Genomic DNA, 16,205 nt, shown 5'->3' on the forward strand with positions numbered 1-16,205 from the left:
CTCCCACATGACTTGAATCAACTCATCCCCAAAGTTTTCTGCATTTGAAGGGAAGAAGCAGGTAGATTCAGCTCTATCCCCCCACCCCCCCCCTTTTTGCCATGCTTTGCTTTTGGGACACATGGCATCTAACTTCTCTGTTTTTTTTTTTTTTCTCCTCTGGGTTAGTTGGAAGTTTTTGTGCAGTCCCTAATTTAATTGCAGCAAGAGACAAGTATCTGCCATGATTTGGTAAGAGCATCACTGTGTTAGCTGAGCTGGACAATTGTATGGATTGATCCCTAACTCCTTCTTGCCCAGAGGAAGGAAGCTGAGTTTCAGTCTCGTACAGCCAGAGAATGGTTACTCCTAATTCAATGTATGAATGTCCCTTTGATCACTAAACCCTATAACAATATTTACTGATCAGGCAGTTCAGTGAATGAAGGTTTATGGGTGAAAGGATTCTCTGGACCCCATCTAGCTGCCCTCTATTAATTACCCTCCATTCTAGTAACTGTCTTGTAAAATATTTTTTTCCTGACCAAGTGGAGGACTTGGACATAGTTTCCTCAGAAGCCCGTTAACACCATTGTAGTACTGGTGTGGCCTCTCTAGAGGGATCTGAACTGCTTATCAAGACAGAAGTACACCAGATGCCTCCACACCTTCTATTGCCTGCAGAACAAGTATCCTAAAACAAACCTGTGGGATCTGGTTCTGGATCTGGTGGTCACAGGTCTCTCCATATGTGGGGAAGGGCTTATGGGTCTGAGCTGTGGAGCAGAGCATGTGCCCTGTAGATATTTCTTTTGTATCACCAAAAGCAAGAGTGTAGCATTGTCCAGGCTACGTTTAAAAGCTCATAGTCTCATAGAATGGTTTGGGGTTGGAAAGGACCTTAAAGATCTTCTAGTTCTAATCCCCCTGCATGGGCAGGGACACCTCCCATGAGAAATTTTGGCTTCATGCCATCTCAGAATTTCATCTAGCCATGTTGCAACATGGCTCTAGATTGTGGTGTTGATGTGCCACTAGACCCTGGTGCCATGTTGCACCACCAGGTGTTCCCAGGGTAGGTCCCAGAGCCAAACTTCCTTTCATCTCTCTACACTGGTTTCCTACACTCCAGCTTCCCTACTCCCAGCCATGGTGGAACTGCTAGCTGATGTTCTCCAGTGCCCCTCTAACTCCACAGCTGTCTGCCACTGGTCTGAACTGGACAGAGTGGTTTAACATTCTGTTGGTCCCCAATGTTTGTGGTATTGATTCCCCAGCTGAAGCCCAGTAGTATGAGGGGCTGACCATCCCAAGACACTGTTAAGGACACACAGAAGCTAGTGACTTGCTCCCCCAAAAATTGGGGGCAAGATTAAGCTAATGCGTTGCTAGTTAGCCACGAGAACTGAGCTTTAAGGGCAACTTCTTTAGCTTCTAGTCACTACAGCTGGATACTTATCTCATAGGAAAGTAACGTACAGAATTCACTTCACTTTGTGTTAGCACATTCGCTATTCCCAGCCATGAACAAAGCTCATCTTTGCATGCAGACTGCATCTCAGGCTATAGGTTGCTCGTAAGTAGTATTCAGTATTTTTAGAGCAATAACTATAGTTCTTTTCAGTGTCAGCTCTTTGGGTCATACATGTAAATTAAACAGTACATTTCTATTCCCTGCTAGGATGGATGTAACTGTCAGGAACATTATTTTCATTCATAATTACAAGTTTGACATTCATTTCCCATGAATACTCTCTACTATTTACTTAAAGCTAACTTCTTTGCATACTATTTTCTCTTATCAGAAAGCTGACACAGAAATGCCACAACTATAAAGAAGCCTCTGTGAATGGTGGGGTCTATAAACATGAACCGAACACAAAGCAAAAATGAATCAAATTAAAAACAAACAAATCATAAAACGTTTTGGCTTGGAAGAGACCTTAAAGATCATCTAGTTCACACCCCTGTGCATGGGCAGGGACACCTCCCACTAGACCAGGTTGCTCAGAACAACCCGGGAAATGTAGATAACCTTGCAACCTCTTGCATGGATAGACCAGTACAGACAGAATGAGATGGCAATGGAAGTTAAAGGAAAACACAAAGTTACTACCAATGAAGCCAATGGGTGTCCCTAGAAACATCTTTGTTGTTTCATTTACCCACCTCTTCTCCAGATGCAGGAACTTCTTCACCTTTTAGTAGACAGACAGGAACTGATATGTGCTTTTGTGACTAAGACTCCTTTTTGTTTTCTTACTAACTACCCAGCTAATTTCTTTTATGCCCTCAATGGCTGGTTCAGCTGGAGAGTTCCACAAATGTCTGTTTTCCTTCAGGTATCCAATTTCTTCTCAGTTTGGATGAGCATCAACCAAAACCACACAAATTAAATTAAACCTAAAGCCAAACCTAATTGTCTAAGTTCCTGGTGACACATGAAGAACATCACAATGCATTTAGCTCTTTCCAGAAGAACTGATGTGATTCCCAGAATCGGAGCCAAAGTCTCCAACTAAGAAAGCCAACATACTTTCAATACTGTTTTCAACTCTAGTGAATCAACACATTAAGTCTCGAGCCAGATCTGAATCTTGAACTTTGGATCAGGACTGTCACTCCTGCTCACACCTGTTTTTCCACAGGATCCTCCTCCAGCTCTAGAAACCAGCAGGATCAGAGATTAATTTCTCCTTTCTAAGTCTGCAGAAATTCTCATCTCTCACTAGCACTTCTCACAATCAACTTGAGCTACTAAATCAACAAAACCAGTGAGATTAAGAAAAACACCCCTCTACTCATTTCCCACCATGTTTAGGCTCCATCAGCCAACTCAGCCGATCCTACATTCATACCTTCCATCCCATATATTATTTTTTTAAATCCAATCACACATCTACACACACTCCACAAAATGTTACTCACCTTTGAGTTATTTCAGTCATTTTTTTTGATAATTCAACCCTTTTTAATTTTGCTTTCTACTTGCAAACTGAGGGTAAATTTGGTTATTGTGCTCTTCCCTCCCACCCCTCCTTTTCATCACTTTTGCAGATATTGTAATAAAATTTTCTGTTTTCTGTATATTTGATATACAGGATATCATTCGCAGCCACAGATATTAATTTTCTTATCTTGTGCTTTGGTTTTTGTGGTGGTGAGGTTTCCCAATGTTATTGGAAAACCCAGAACCCGAGGCAAAAAGCCAAACTCAGGTTTGACTTTAATTGTAGGTTAATCAATTTTGACTTTTTCTGTTTTAGGGACTCTGTGGAAGTACCTTACTGATGAGTGGCTGAAGATTTATGGGTGCTGGTCCTCAAGGGGTTAAGCTCAGACATCACTGAAGGCAACAGCAGTCTGAAGCAGGGCATAAACTCCAGTTCAGCAACGGACAAGACATGTCCCATTCTTCAGCAAGTGCTGAGACTACCCCTGGTGAAGTCTTCTGAGATGGAAATCCCAAAGTGAAGACACATGAGACCTGCCCCCACCCTCCACCTCTGACGTGTCTTCTGACCAATGAGGCATTAGTTTCACTCTTAAAGGACTGACATCACCTTCTGCCCTCCAGACTGCATGAATGACTCAACATAAAGCTGCCATAAATCTCAACAGAAGAAATATCTTTTATCTTTAACCATTTACTCCCACTATAGGAATAATGGCAATTCTTTTACATTTACATATAACTCTTGTTTGTTTGCTTTGATATTTTTTTTCTGTTTATCTCTTTGTCTTGGCACCTGCATAGCAGAAAACTTTACAGTTCATTACAGAAGTTTGCCCCTCTCTCTGCTCCTCCTTTTATTTACCCTGCTGCCCCTGAGGACTAGCAAGCAACACCCCCAAGGTCAAGAGAGAGTAAGGTGTTACCCTTTTATGACGGATTATAGAAATAACAAACATGCCTGACAGTTTTATACAGCTGCTAGAACGGGTTTAGTTTTCAACAAATGAAGAATTTCCTCTCTTTTTTTCTCTTTTGTATATTAATTACATTTTACAAATCTTGTTTCCCCCCTTTCTTTACTTCTCCCCCTGTTTTTCTTTCTTTCTGTTTACTTTTTTTTTCCTTTTCTCTTTTATTTCTTTTTTTTTTTTTAAATTTTATTTTTATTACAGCAAAAAGAATCAATCACCAACATGTCCACTGAAAAGTCCGGGTTAGCAGAGTTTGGCTGTCATCTGGTCCGACTGTTTGAGGATCTCGGTGTTGTACAGGTCTAGAGCGTGGTTGACGCGGATGATCTCGCTGTTGGTGAGTTTCAGGCGGTGCTTGAGCATACAAGAGAACAGATCCAGCTGGGGCTTCCCCGGGGCCACGGGAGGTGCCAGTCTATTGATTCGGTCCCGAATATCCAGCAGCAAGAGCATGACGGAGGAGGAAGAGTAGAACTGCCCGCCTTGCGTGTAGGACTGGTTGACCTGCTGCACAGCACTGCGCAGGAGGTCGGCATTGAAACGCAGGCTGTAGCCATACACCTGCACATCCGAGATCTTGATGTAGAACTGACGCTTGCTGGGGTCAGAAAGGTCCACGGGCCCTTGGCCAGTCTCGTTACGCAGCAGGGAGGGCAGCCGAGTCCGGCTGCGTAGGTAGATGTGGACGGTCTCGAAAAAGGTTTTCCACCGGTTGCCCAGTAACAGGGTCCAGTTGTAGCACTGGCTGTTTTGGAGGCGGATTTTCTCCCAGCGGGGGTAGCCGTACTCCCCAAAGGGCATGTTCCAGCCCTCGGAGTGACTCCCGCTGAAGGGGTTGACATAGACAAAGAACATAGGGTCCAGGCTGCTGTTGCGCATCTGGCAGATTCGCATGGAGATCCCGATCACCATGTGGATGAAGTCCATCCGGTTCTTGTTGCTCTTCAAGGTGAGGGACATGCGTTTGCGCCACCTGGGGTCGAAGAAGGTGTCCAGGCGGATCTCGTTGCTGATGAAGGTGGTGTGCACGTACAGACGAGAGTCCATTTTCTGCAGCAGGTACTTCAGCTCTAGGTCCTGGAAGTCCAAGTCCGTCTCAAAGCTGATGAACTGCTCACTCCTCTCCGAGTCTACGTTCTGAGGCTCGCAGCGACCCCGGTAAAGCTTATAGCCCTTGTTGCATGAGCCACAGAGAGAGATGTTGGCAAGGCTGCACATGGCACAGCTGTTGTTGCCCCCAATGATGCAGGGGATGGGACGTTGGCACAGGCTGGTGCCACCATGGCAGACGCAGCTCCGTTGGCTTTCCAGAAAGGTCCCCCAGAACCCATTCTCATTGCAGTACAGCAGGGATTGGACTCGAGTAAGCCATTCCTGTATTGTCCTGCAGGTAGGAAGAAGAACACATTAGCATTGTAGAGCCTCACAGAGCCTTCGGTGTTGACATCTTCATGGAGGCACAGTGTTCTCAGGGATCTGTCTGAGGCAGAGCTCTCAGAACATTGCTGCCCTGCCGTGGCATCTGGGAGCTATTCCAGTCTATTTCAAGACAGAATCTTTCGTCTGCTGTTTTTGGTGAAGAACTAAAGCCCTCTCTCTAAGAAACAGCTAGAAGTTAGAATTGATCATCTGAGGTCTCTCCACACTGTTCTAGGAGCTGAGACTGCCATGGTCTCCTGCCAAGGATCCCATCAGTGCCACAGTGACAAAGTTCAGACATGGGAATGGAGCTGCTAAAGCCATGCCAGAAGCTGAGGTGCTATCAGGCATTGAGAGTCAGCACTGCGTCTGGGCTAGCATGAGAAAACTCTCCTTGTCATTAGCAATTCCCCTCACTCTCCAAAACTAAACCTGCAATAGGATGAGGAAAAACCAGTAGTAAACTCTGCTTATGGTGCAGAGCTCAGTAACAGCAGAACAGAGGGTGGAAGTCAAGGGGCATGGAGCCATATCTGGCAGAACAGCTTCTCCTTTAAAAAATCTGCTGCTAATTAATCTCCCCTTACAGCCTCTTCCTTTAACAAAAAAACCACACTTGCCCACTCCCAAGCCCCACCACTCCCATAGCTGCTGTATCAGCACCCTCAATCCACATCCTGCAGCCCTGGAATGTCTCCTAAGGAATGACACTGTAACCCACGTTCACTTTTGTAAAACCCACTTGCAACGTTGCCCCAGTGCCCCCTCATTCCCCCTCCCCAGGAAATCTTAGCACAGCGACTCCTTTCTCAGCAGAACAGCTCGTTCCCTCCCCTCCACCTTCCCCCAAGCTAATGAATACTTCATTGTCTCCTCTGGGCAAAAAGTTCTTGGTTAGAGCTGCAGTGAGAGGACTGGCTAATGACAAATTAGGATTCAGTGCCTGTAGAAGGGGAGGAGTGATTATGGACAGAGGCTCTCAGAGCTGGATTAGTGAAATTCATGGCACCTGCATCGCCTGACCTCCGAATAATCATTAAGCTGTAGGCTGTATCAAAGAAGGCATTAAATGATACAGCAGCATAGAACAGCAAGATGACAAGGGGCAGGGAGCCAGCGGAGGGATGAGAGTATAAAACAGGAAAGCACTGGAAGCAAAGAAATAATCAAGGAGCAGAAAGAGTAGTGGAAGAAAAAGAGGGAAAATGTGCAGGTAAGAGGAAGAATGAGAGATAAATGCAGTGGGCAGGAGGAATGGGGATGGAGAGAGGGGAAACAGCAGCAACAGCTGAAAGACAGAGGACAGGCAGGAATGAAAAGAAGCAAGAGGAAAACTGAGTGAAAGGAAAAAAACGAGACCATGAGGAAAAAGGAAGGGTGTAAGCAGGAAAATTCTGAAGCCTTGGATGTGGAAAGAGACAGTTTTTACATTGCTCGTATGGCACGGGGCTGCCAGGGTCTCCCTTCCCCACTCACAGTAGCTCTCCTGTCTGTGAGGTGAGGACAGTATTTCCCTAATTTTCACAGCTCACTCCAGGGTCACATTTTTTTTGCTTTTTGTGGCTCCAGGCTTCCAGATGAAGTAGTCATGGTTGCTCAGAGGACTAAAGGTGGCTTCTGAGTGGGGTCTGATGAGGTGTGTACGTGCTACCACTGCTTCATAAAGCTGCCAGCAGCCTCATACAGCTGCAAGTGCAAACAGCAGCCAAAAGCCAGCCACCCTCATGCATGGATCCTAGCTCCAGCTCTGGGCAAGGGAATGTGACTCTCCAGGTTTTCTCCTGCAAATGATCCCCAGTGCATTTGTGCAGTGCTGGCTTGGTGCTTTACACAGGTTTTATATGTTAATAATATCATGGAGTTCATGGAACAGGGACTGCCAGGCGATGCAGCAGGGGACAAGATCAAAATAAGTCTCAGATGACTCTATCCTGTCTGTCTGAGGTGTGCTCCTAGAGGTAAAGAAATGCTATCTTTCTGTTCTTTTCTGCTAACAGTTGGCAGAGAGAAAGGAGAAATGAGTCTCATCTGATATCTTGCAATTGGAAAAAATAATTTTCTTGTTCCCCCAATCAACTTTGAAGAGAAAGTATGGGGGTAGACCTGGAGAAAGAGGGGTGTTTGGGATTTTTTTGGTCTATGTCTTAGTGTTCAGCAAAGACACAAGTAGGACAAGGAAAAAAAAAAAAAAAAGGTGACTACCCACCATCTGCTGATGGCAGCAATACAGGATGTAATTAAATGAAAATGCAGAATCCAGGGCAGAGCTGGGCATCAGCTACAAACATGACAATGGGAAGTGTGATAGAATGAGAGAGAGAAAAAATGGTATAAATTACCCTGTCTTGTCACACAACTAGGACAGGATAAGAATATACACAGGACCAGTTAAGGCCCTTCAGCTGACAGGAGGTTACTTCTTAAAACACACCCTGTGGTGGCTCAGACCAGTGTGAATATCATCAAGAGATGTCAGGGCACAAGGAAGCCATTGTTTAAAAGCTGAAAGCCAGTAGCAGGGTAGCCAGTGGTTTTAATTTTCATTATTTTCTCTTTCATTAAGGAGTCAGGAGCTTATCTTTCCCCCTTTTAATATAACTGCAGAAGTTATTTCGCCTGTTTGCTACCTCTGCCAGTTAAAGTCTAAAGTACCAAAGCATGTGAAATTAAAAACAGGAAAACTGTCTTCAAAGGTCACTGTCAAACAATGTTATATTCAACTTCAATATCTTGCATTCCAAATTTAAATGAAAAAAAATAAAATAAAATAAAATTGCATCCAGGCAAAGCTGTGAATGAGAGTTATTTTGCAGTGTTTTCTTGCTGTTGTTCCCTGGAGCCACCCAGTCCCCTGACAGTGCTGGGAGCTGGAGGCAGGTAATCATGCTGAGCTCTTTCACCATTGAAAACATAGAATCTCTTGTGACAAAAAAGTTTTGCAGGACAGGGTTGGGTTTTCAGATCAGAAGCAGAGGTCAGGTTATACAGAAAGCTGATGAATAATTTTCTCTCCTCCTGACTTGTCATCTTTCAGGATTAATCAGGCCTGGGGAGGGGAAGAGGCTGATGGATGTCCCTTGGGATAAAGATGCAGCTTTATTGTAGATGGTGTCTGAGCTGATCAGAAAACCAAACTATACAAAAACCAAACAAAACAACAAAAAAAGCCCTGTCAAAACCCCAATCCAGCAGGGCAGATTTTTTATTTTTTTTTAATTAATTACAAGCAAAAAATAAGTTAGGGATTTAACAAGTTTTCCTTTACAAACTCACCTTTCACTTTCCAACCAGCACTAGCTGCTGTGGGGGTACTTTGGGTTTCTGCATGGAACAGTGAATGAAAAACATGCTATTTTTATTCTCAGCAGCTGTAAGATGTATTCGTAACTAATGAGAATCTGGCTGGAGCCCAGAACATGTACCAGCCCCCCTTCCCCCTATGGATGTTATTTATATTTTACATCCAGAGTTCTAAAATGCAACTATAGGTACTCATTCAACATTGATGCTTTAACAGCTGAGGAGTGGTTTCTTTTTTTAAAACCAACAACTCTGCCTGCAAAGAGATGCTCTTTGAGCAGAAGCAGCACAGAGCAAATAAATATATATATATATATATATATTTCCTTTTTAGCTATTGCAAAACATCATGGAGGATCAGCCTAACTGCCAAAATCCCTACTCTTCCTTTCTTTGGAGAGCACAACCTCTTCCAACCCCTGAGGACAACCAAGAGCAATCCTATTTCTTTCTTACATTGCTTTTGAATATATAAAGTAGGCTTACTATTATGTGTATAGAGAGAGAGAGGCTTGCTCTTAATAGAACCTTTCCATCCTTTCAAAGCCACTGGCATGCTTGATAAGTGTCTGTGTTCTGTGTAGTAACAATTAGAAAATTAGAATATTTCCAAGCCCAGTGAAAAGAACCATGAAACTCATACCTCTTCTGCTACACATCTGCCTACCCAGCCCCTCCCCCTGCCTAGCTGCAAATGCAGAATGACAAATGAGAAAAGAAATTATAATATGCCTGGTGATGTTGACTTAAACAAATCAAGCACATCATTCAGCTAAAAACCCAGCTGCCATCATCCATTGTGCCCCCCTTCCCCTAGATTGTATAGGAGAAGTTGGAGGCTCCCTTTCTACTTGGCTGACTTTTCAAAATAGCAGAGAAATGCTAAAGACATATTTTTCTGAATGTTTTGCAGCAACATGGTTGGCTGGATATCTGCTCACTGCTGCTTCGCTTTGTTGTTGTGGCACAACTCAAAATAATGCCTGGACATGCTGGTGACTCCACCACCAGTTGGCTTGTTTAGAGCAACTCAGCCAACTGGCAGGAATGGGCCAATTTTAGGATGTACTCCAGACTTTGTTTCATAATCTCTTAAACTTAATAGATATTTCTCTTCATCCCTAGTAAGTCCATCAAGTCTTTGCCCAGAAACATGAGATTTCTTGGTAATTAGTTAAGCCCTGGAAGAGTTGCCTGAGCTGCACAGTGGTGAAATGAAAACTCCGGGTGCTTAGTGGCCAGAGGACTGGATGATAACAGGAGACAGAAATAAGTTCATTTTCTCCTGAGACTGAATATTTAAGGAATGAAGGAGGTGAAAAAAAAGCCCTGTTCCTCTACAAACATTAACTCGTTCTTACCCTTCCAAGAGAAGCATTCAAGAAAAGGCACCTGAACTCATTTTTTCCTAGATTTCTCAGTGTTACTTTACTTCAGACAACGTAGAAAGAAACAAAAAGAAATGTTTATTACAAACCATGGATGCAAGGCTCCAAAACTGATTGGAAGCTAAGTTAAGCTCAGCTCAGAGTCAGGGTCAAAAATAGGTCAGGGCAGAAAGGAGCCAGCAGGAGCTGACTATTGGATATCAATTGTTGCTGCAGCTGTAATGGAAAATCTGCTCTCTCTGTCTGTAATAACATTGCTGGGTTTCTGGTCAGTGCAGATTTACTCTGCATTTTGTAGAAGAGATGTGTTCTATTCTGAGTGGAGCTAAAGCTTCCCTTTCACTCTGGCTGCATTCTTTGAGGAGCACAACTCAAAAATGGGCTGAAGCATCTCGTGCTCACTATGTCCACTTTAATAGCAAAAGGAAGCTGAAAGCTTCGCTGTGGTACACTGGGCAAGATCCTTGAAAATCAGCTTAGTCTTCTTGGCTGTCTGATGTCAGTCTTGCAGAACACAACAGAAGCAGGTGGGTCAGTAGGACCCCACAGAAAGGATGTGGATATGCTCAGGTCTGTGATACAGCTTCTTAGACCTCCAGAAATTTCACCCCTCTCCCAGACTTCCTCAATTCCCCCCCAAACCACCACGTTAGCACACCCGATATATTCTGCCACGTAGGCTGTTGGGTTTAGGTCCAAGCCCAGGCTCAGCCCCGCCAGGCACCCAGCACACACCCCCAGGGAAGGATGAAGGTACCTTTCTCTAGGCAGCTGGTGGTTGGGATTGTGCCGACACCGGACACTGAGGCCAAAGAGTTTGCGGGCAGTGCGCTGGATCTTCTGGCGTTGGGCTTCCAGGGAGCTCTGCAGCAGCTTGTAGCGGTTCTGCAGATCCCAGTCATTCCCCCAGTGCTGGTGGATGCTCCCAATGGTCAGGAAGTGGTTGCTAGGTAGCCTTTTCATGAAGGATTTAAACTCATCTGGAATGCACAAGAAATATGGAGAAACGCAGATGTTTGTTTTTTTTTAAAAAACAACAAAGTTCCAAAGCTTTTCATCAGCAGGGTGGAGAAACAGCAGAGATGTATGAGGCCACCAGTGCTCTAAGTGAAGGAAAGTGATGTCCATTCATTCACTGGTCTATTATTCTGCCCCAGGATTCTCACTGATTCCACGGCTGTTGCTCCTTCCACATGGGAAATGAAACCCAGAGAGTATTAGGGTGAAACAATATGGCTGGTATGTACATGGTAGAGAAAAGAGAAGAGCAAATTTTCTGGAGCATAAGATTATAGTCAAGGGGCCATGAACAAAAAGCAGGGACTTGTAATCATTGTCAGTTAAAGAGTTCTCATTCGAATTATTTTTCAGCTGCTCCTAAAACATCATTTGTTGTTGAAGTCAAATCACTTCAGCTGTGTTGTTAAAAAAGAGAGAGAGGAAAAAAAAAAAGCTTTAAAAAAATCCCCAGGGGAAGGGTTTGGATTGTGTTAAAATGTCCTGCTTTCTCATTTTTTAAAAAGAGCATTCTGATTTTTTTTTTTTTTCTCTCATTTAACTTCATTTGAAGTTCAATGAGTTGCTTTATGTAACAATGAAAATAACAAAGTATTTTGCAGGGCTAAAGTCAGAGCAAAATGTGCCAATTTTAGCCAAGGGAAAAAAAAACTTAATTGATGCAAAAATATGTAGTCGATGTTATTTTGTGATCGTTTTATTTCCATTTGATCTTGTTTGATAATGAAATAAACATTGCGTAGGGTTTGTTTGAGGGTTTTTTTATCACAAAATAAAAAATCTGATACTGTTCCTGTTTATGACCATCCCTTTCCTCCTAACTGAGAAATGTAGTTTGCTTAAACTCTTCTTACCAGGCTGGGACATCCTTGTATGGAAAAACAGATGGTTCCAACTTTCTCAGCAGAAAATAACTCAATTTTTGATAGCAGAAGACTGTGTTTGACACACTGAGACCTTGAGAAACGTGAGGAGTGAGCCAGCAAAAACCTCATAAAGTGCAAGAAAGAACAAAGATTTGCACCAGGGCAGAACAACCCCACGTGTCAGTACAGGCATGGAAATGACCAGTAGAAAACCAGATAGGTCCTGGGGGTTATGGTGGACACCATAGCGAAGGTGGGAAGACTGTGTTTTCACTGGAAAAAAAAACACAAACTGCATCCTGGGCTAAATCCAGTAGGTTGGGAGATTCAGTTATGGCTGCACCTGCCCAGCTTTAGGGATACCCAGTGAAAGATGGGTGATGAGAACTTGGGAGGGAGTAGCTGAGGGATACCAAGATGGTCATGAGCCTGGAGCATAAGTCCTGCAATGTCAGGTGGAGGAAGCTGCACTTGTTTGTTATGGCAAAGCAGCCAAGGGATAATCTAATTACAACCTACAGCTGCTTAATAGATGCTTACAAATATAAAAGACAGAAACTCTTACTAGAAACAGATGCTATAACAAGGAGTTGTAGACAGTTTGCAGCTTGAGAAGTTCAAATGATTTATGGGAAAACTTCTTTACTAGGAGGTAATGCAGCACTGGAACACGGTGCCCAGAGATGTAGAAAAAAGCCTCTCATTTTAGACTCTGCTAGAAAAAAAAACAACCCATGTCTGACCTGATCTAGTGCTGGTGATAACCCTGCTTCTAGAGGGTGGTGAAGCAGAGCTCTGCCATAAACCCCACAAAATATCCATCAAGAAATGCAGACTTCTTTTCCTAGAAGTTGTTTACGTTATTTTCTTCCTTTCCTTTTTTAAATGTTTAAATCCTTCATCCCTTCTTCAGAAGAAAAAGAGGACAAGTGAATGCTTATCTGCCCAGTTAAGAATATCCATGCATTAGTCAGTATCATCACTATTTAGCTGGTAAATGGATGTTCGTGTCCTACTCACCCCATGGCGAGACCAAGCACTTAATAAAAATAATTATTACCATTGCACTATCAAGATCCACAGGACATCTGCTATTCTTCTATCTTCCCCAAAGATAAGGGAGATGTGGGTTTTTTTCTTTTGTAATCATCTCTCAGGTTTTCACTCTCTTTGCAATGCTGCTTTCAGTGCCCTTCTCCTCCCCATAAATGATTCTGTCCTGTTCAGTGGTCCTCTGAAACTATCATCATGTATAATTGCTTCTGTTGACCATGCTGATTACTCCTGGTACCTTTCAGCAGTAAAAGCCTTGCATTTGCTTCCCACCCCTTATAAATCAATTTCCTCAAAAGCCTGTTTGTGCAAAAGCCCAAGCTCTTTTCCCTCCGATGATGAATGGGCTACATTTTTCATAGCGACGGGGAAGGGAGGAATTTCTGTGCTCTGGGCACATTTTGATACTGCAGTGCAACGCTGGGGGAAAAACAAATGAGCAAAAGAAAAGCTGGGTGGGGCTGTTTTTAAGAAGGGGGGGATGAAAAAAGAAAATACTTTCTAAAAATGAATAGTTTCTTCATTATTTATTCATAAGTATCCCTGGAGGGCCCAACCGAGACTGTGGCTGCATCGTATGAAGACTTTCTGGGAAGAATTCATTCTTAATTCTGAGAATTTCTAATTAACTAATAAGGCTGCTTGCATTTGCTTTGATTTTATTGATTTGCACAGAAAATGTTGATGATGGTTAGGACTACACCTCCCGTAATGCAACATGGCCCCTCTTTTGGCAGAGTCACCCACCCCTGCAGGCAGTCTTATGACAATGGTTCCTTACAGAAGGTGCTACTGGGCAGAAGGTCCAGCCTCCAGAGAAGGGTGACATCACAACTAAATGGCCATGGCAAACATCTCTTTCAAAAGTGAAACTTGCATTTTTACCAATGCTTGTCTTTTCAGTTAAAAAAAGAAATTATATTTTCCCCTAAAAGCAACAGGGCTGAAAAAAACCCAACAAAACAACAAAAAACAACAAACCCAAAGCCATGCCTTTTAATCAAAAGACTATTTTAAAATCCAGAATCCCAGTCCTGGTGCAGATTTTTTTTGGCCAGGCATAGTAAAATGCCAAGAATAAGGCAGTGTTATTTTTCTGGCTTTACACGTGAGCAATGAAGCACAGGACTAAGAAAGAGCTCCTGAGCTGATTTAAAGCACCATCATTTTACTGCGGCCTCCTTGGCTCTGAAGATGCTGCCTCAAATCACACCAACTCTTGATTTGCCCTGCACAATTTTTTCAAATTGGCCTAGGAATCCACCACAGATCAGAAACAGAATATAGATCTTTCAGGCTATCAGTAGCTTCTTGTACAAACGGTATTTGCTTTCTGAGCACTCATGTGCCTTTCAGCCCATTTTATTGGAAAAGCCTTCAGATGTCATTAGATTTCTTTTCTGCCATTTATTATGAAGAAAATCCTCTAGTTATTGGGAATATTTATTAAAATAAAGAAGCAAAACACTAATACCACATTCTTTTGTGATGGCAACCTTGATCTCAAAGGATAAGTTCACGCATGAGGCAACAAAGTGATGAATGAGATGGAGCAGCTTTAAACATAAAGATAATCACTCCATCTAGCCCTGAAATGTCTCCAGCCCTGGGTGGAATATGGCTACAGCACAGCAGAGAATTGCACTGTAATGTGTCACTTTAATGTTGGGATTGAAAAACACCTTCCCCTGCTGAAATCTCCAGGGAAGGGAGACAGAATATCATTATCTACCACAGGCTTTACTTAGATGAAGTGCAACAAGTAGGGAGTGTAACAGCAAAACAGTCACTGTGGGACTCTAGTTCTCTCTTCATAGGGCTCTCACCTAAGTGTCCTGGTTAGATCTCTTGGGAATGTAGAAGGCTTTGATGGGTGGTGGCCAAGATGTGTTTCTTGAGCCTGTTGTGTGAGGATCCTGTGCCAGAACTAGCAACTAAGAACCCTTCACTCCTGGCAGAGCTGTGCTAGCAGGCACTGCCAGTAATTCTGATGTGCAGAGTACTGAGCTAGTAGAAGCTTCTGAAATCCACATTTCAGGTTTGTCCTGTCCATGAATCTATAGAAACTCCCAGAAAATCACTGACCTCTTCAGCTGACGACCACCTTCTGGAACTGTGGCTCCCTATAGTATATGGGGGGGTCTTGTCAAGATGGTCATTGGCCTTGAGCAATTAACTGCTTCTCTGATTGCAATTAATTTGCCATTAACTGCTACTCTGACTTTGCTCAGCTGAGCACTTCATTAGACAGTGTGCGTTGGAAAAAAGAATCTGTGCACCAGCAGACACACCAGCAGGGTCCACATATTCAAGTATGCAGCAGTCCCCAACAATCCATTGAGGGAACATTATAGGCCCCTTCATTTTAACCATTAAAGGGTCTAAGGTGACCTTCAATATGAAGAAAGAAATTGCTTCTGGGAAGACTTCTGAAAAAGAATTCTTCAGTACCTTGAATGGAGACAGGTGGTCCCTTCCTTAGTTTTCTTTCATAACAGAAGGACCTGGACAGTTATGACAATAATGAATAAAGAGAATGTGTTGGGAAGTATTTGGCTAACACAGAGAGGGAAAGCAGCACAAGGGTGAGAAGTTCTGGATTAAGTTCTGCTTAGTGCCCATGTAAGATGCAGGGCAGGCAGAGCACTTGCTAAAAGAAAGGATGGAAGCGCACTGATAATTTTGCTCTTTTTCCTACCTCAAGCTCTTGAGAGTAGTATCATGTACCTACTATGGGTGTTACCAGCAGAAACGTGGAACAAACTCCACTGACACCCCCAGCATCACTCTGGGAGAAAGTGAAGGGAGAAGAGGAATGTTCACACCAGCAGATATTGGCTCTGTAGGAGGAAGTCATCTTCCCTTCTCCTCTCTGTCTCAAATGAGGTGTCATCTGGCCTGTGCTCTCTTTTTGTGAATTGCCTTTCACCAAAGCAGAATAAATCATTCATGCAAATCTGAAAAGCAATTTCTGCATCATTCATATTGTGGCAGTTTCTCTGTAGAACTATTAAAGAGAGATTCTGAGCGGGCTTAGTATGAAAAATCAGATTTTTAATCAAACAAACTCTTTTATGGAAAATACCTCCTTATACATAAAATTACATGCGGTGTGTGGTTCTCTCTGTACGTGCATAGAGAAAAAAAGGCACTCCCTCAAGAGTAGCACCACCAGGATTGCACCTGGAATACTTCAGACAGCTGTGGAGCCCTCATCACACGGAAGATGTGGACCACTTGGAGAGAGGCCAGAAAA

The 16,205-nt window shown here is 43.3% G+C and overlaps 1 protein-coding gene across 1 annotated transcript in view; it reads right to left on the bottom strand.

The window, feature by feature from the left end:
• Positions 1-3,610: 3,610 nt before the first annotated feature.
• BRINP1 (BMP/retinoic acid inducible neural specific 1) overlaps positions 3,611-16,205 on the bottom strand; it is an 86,802-nt gene continuing 74,207 nt past the window's right edge. The window contains exons 7-8 of the mRNA XM_051636916.1: positions 10,771-10,993; positions 3,611-5,290 (exon numbers count right to left, since the gene is read on the bottom strand). Of these exons, the coding sequence (XP_051492876.1) occupies positions 4,150-5,290; positions 10,771-10,993 (1,364 nt within the window). The 3' untranslated portion in view covers positions 3,611-4,149. The remainder of the gene's footprint in view (positions 5,291-10,770; positions 10,994-16,205) is intronic.

The sequence above is a fragment of the Apus apus genome, chromosome 19 (assembly GCF_020740795.1).
Source record: "Apus apus isolate bApuApu2 chromosome 19, bApuApu2.pri.cur, whole genome shotgun sequence".
NCBI lineage: Eukaryota > Metazoa > Chordata > Aves > Apodiformes > Apodidae > Apus > Apus apus.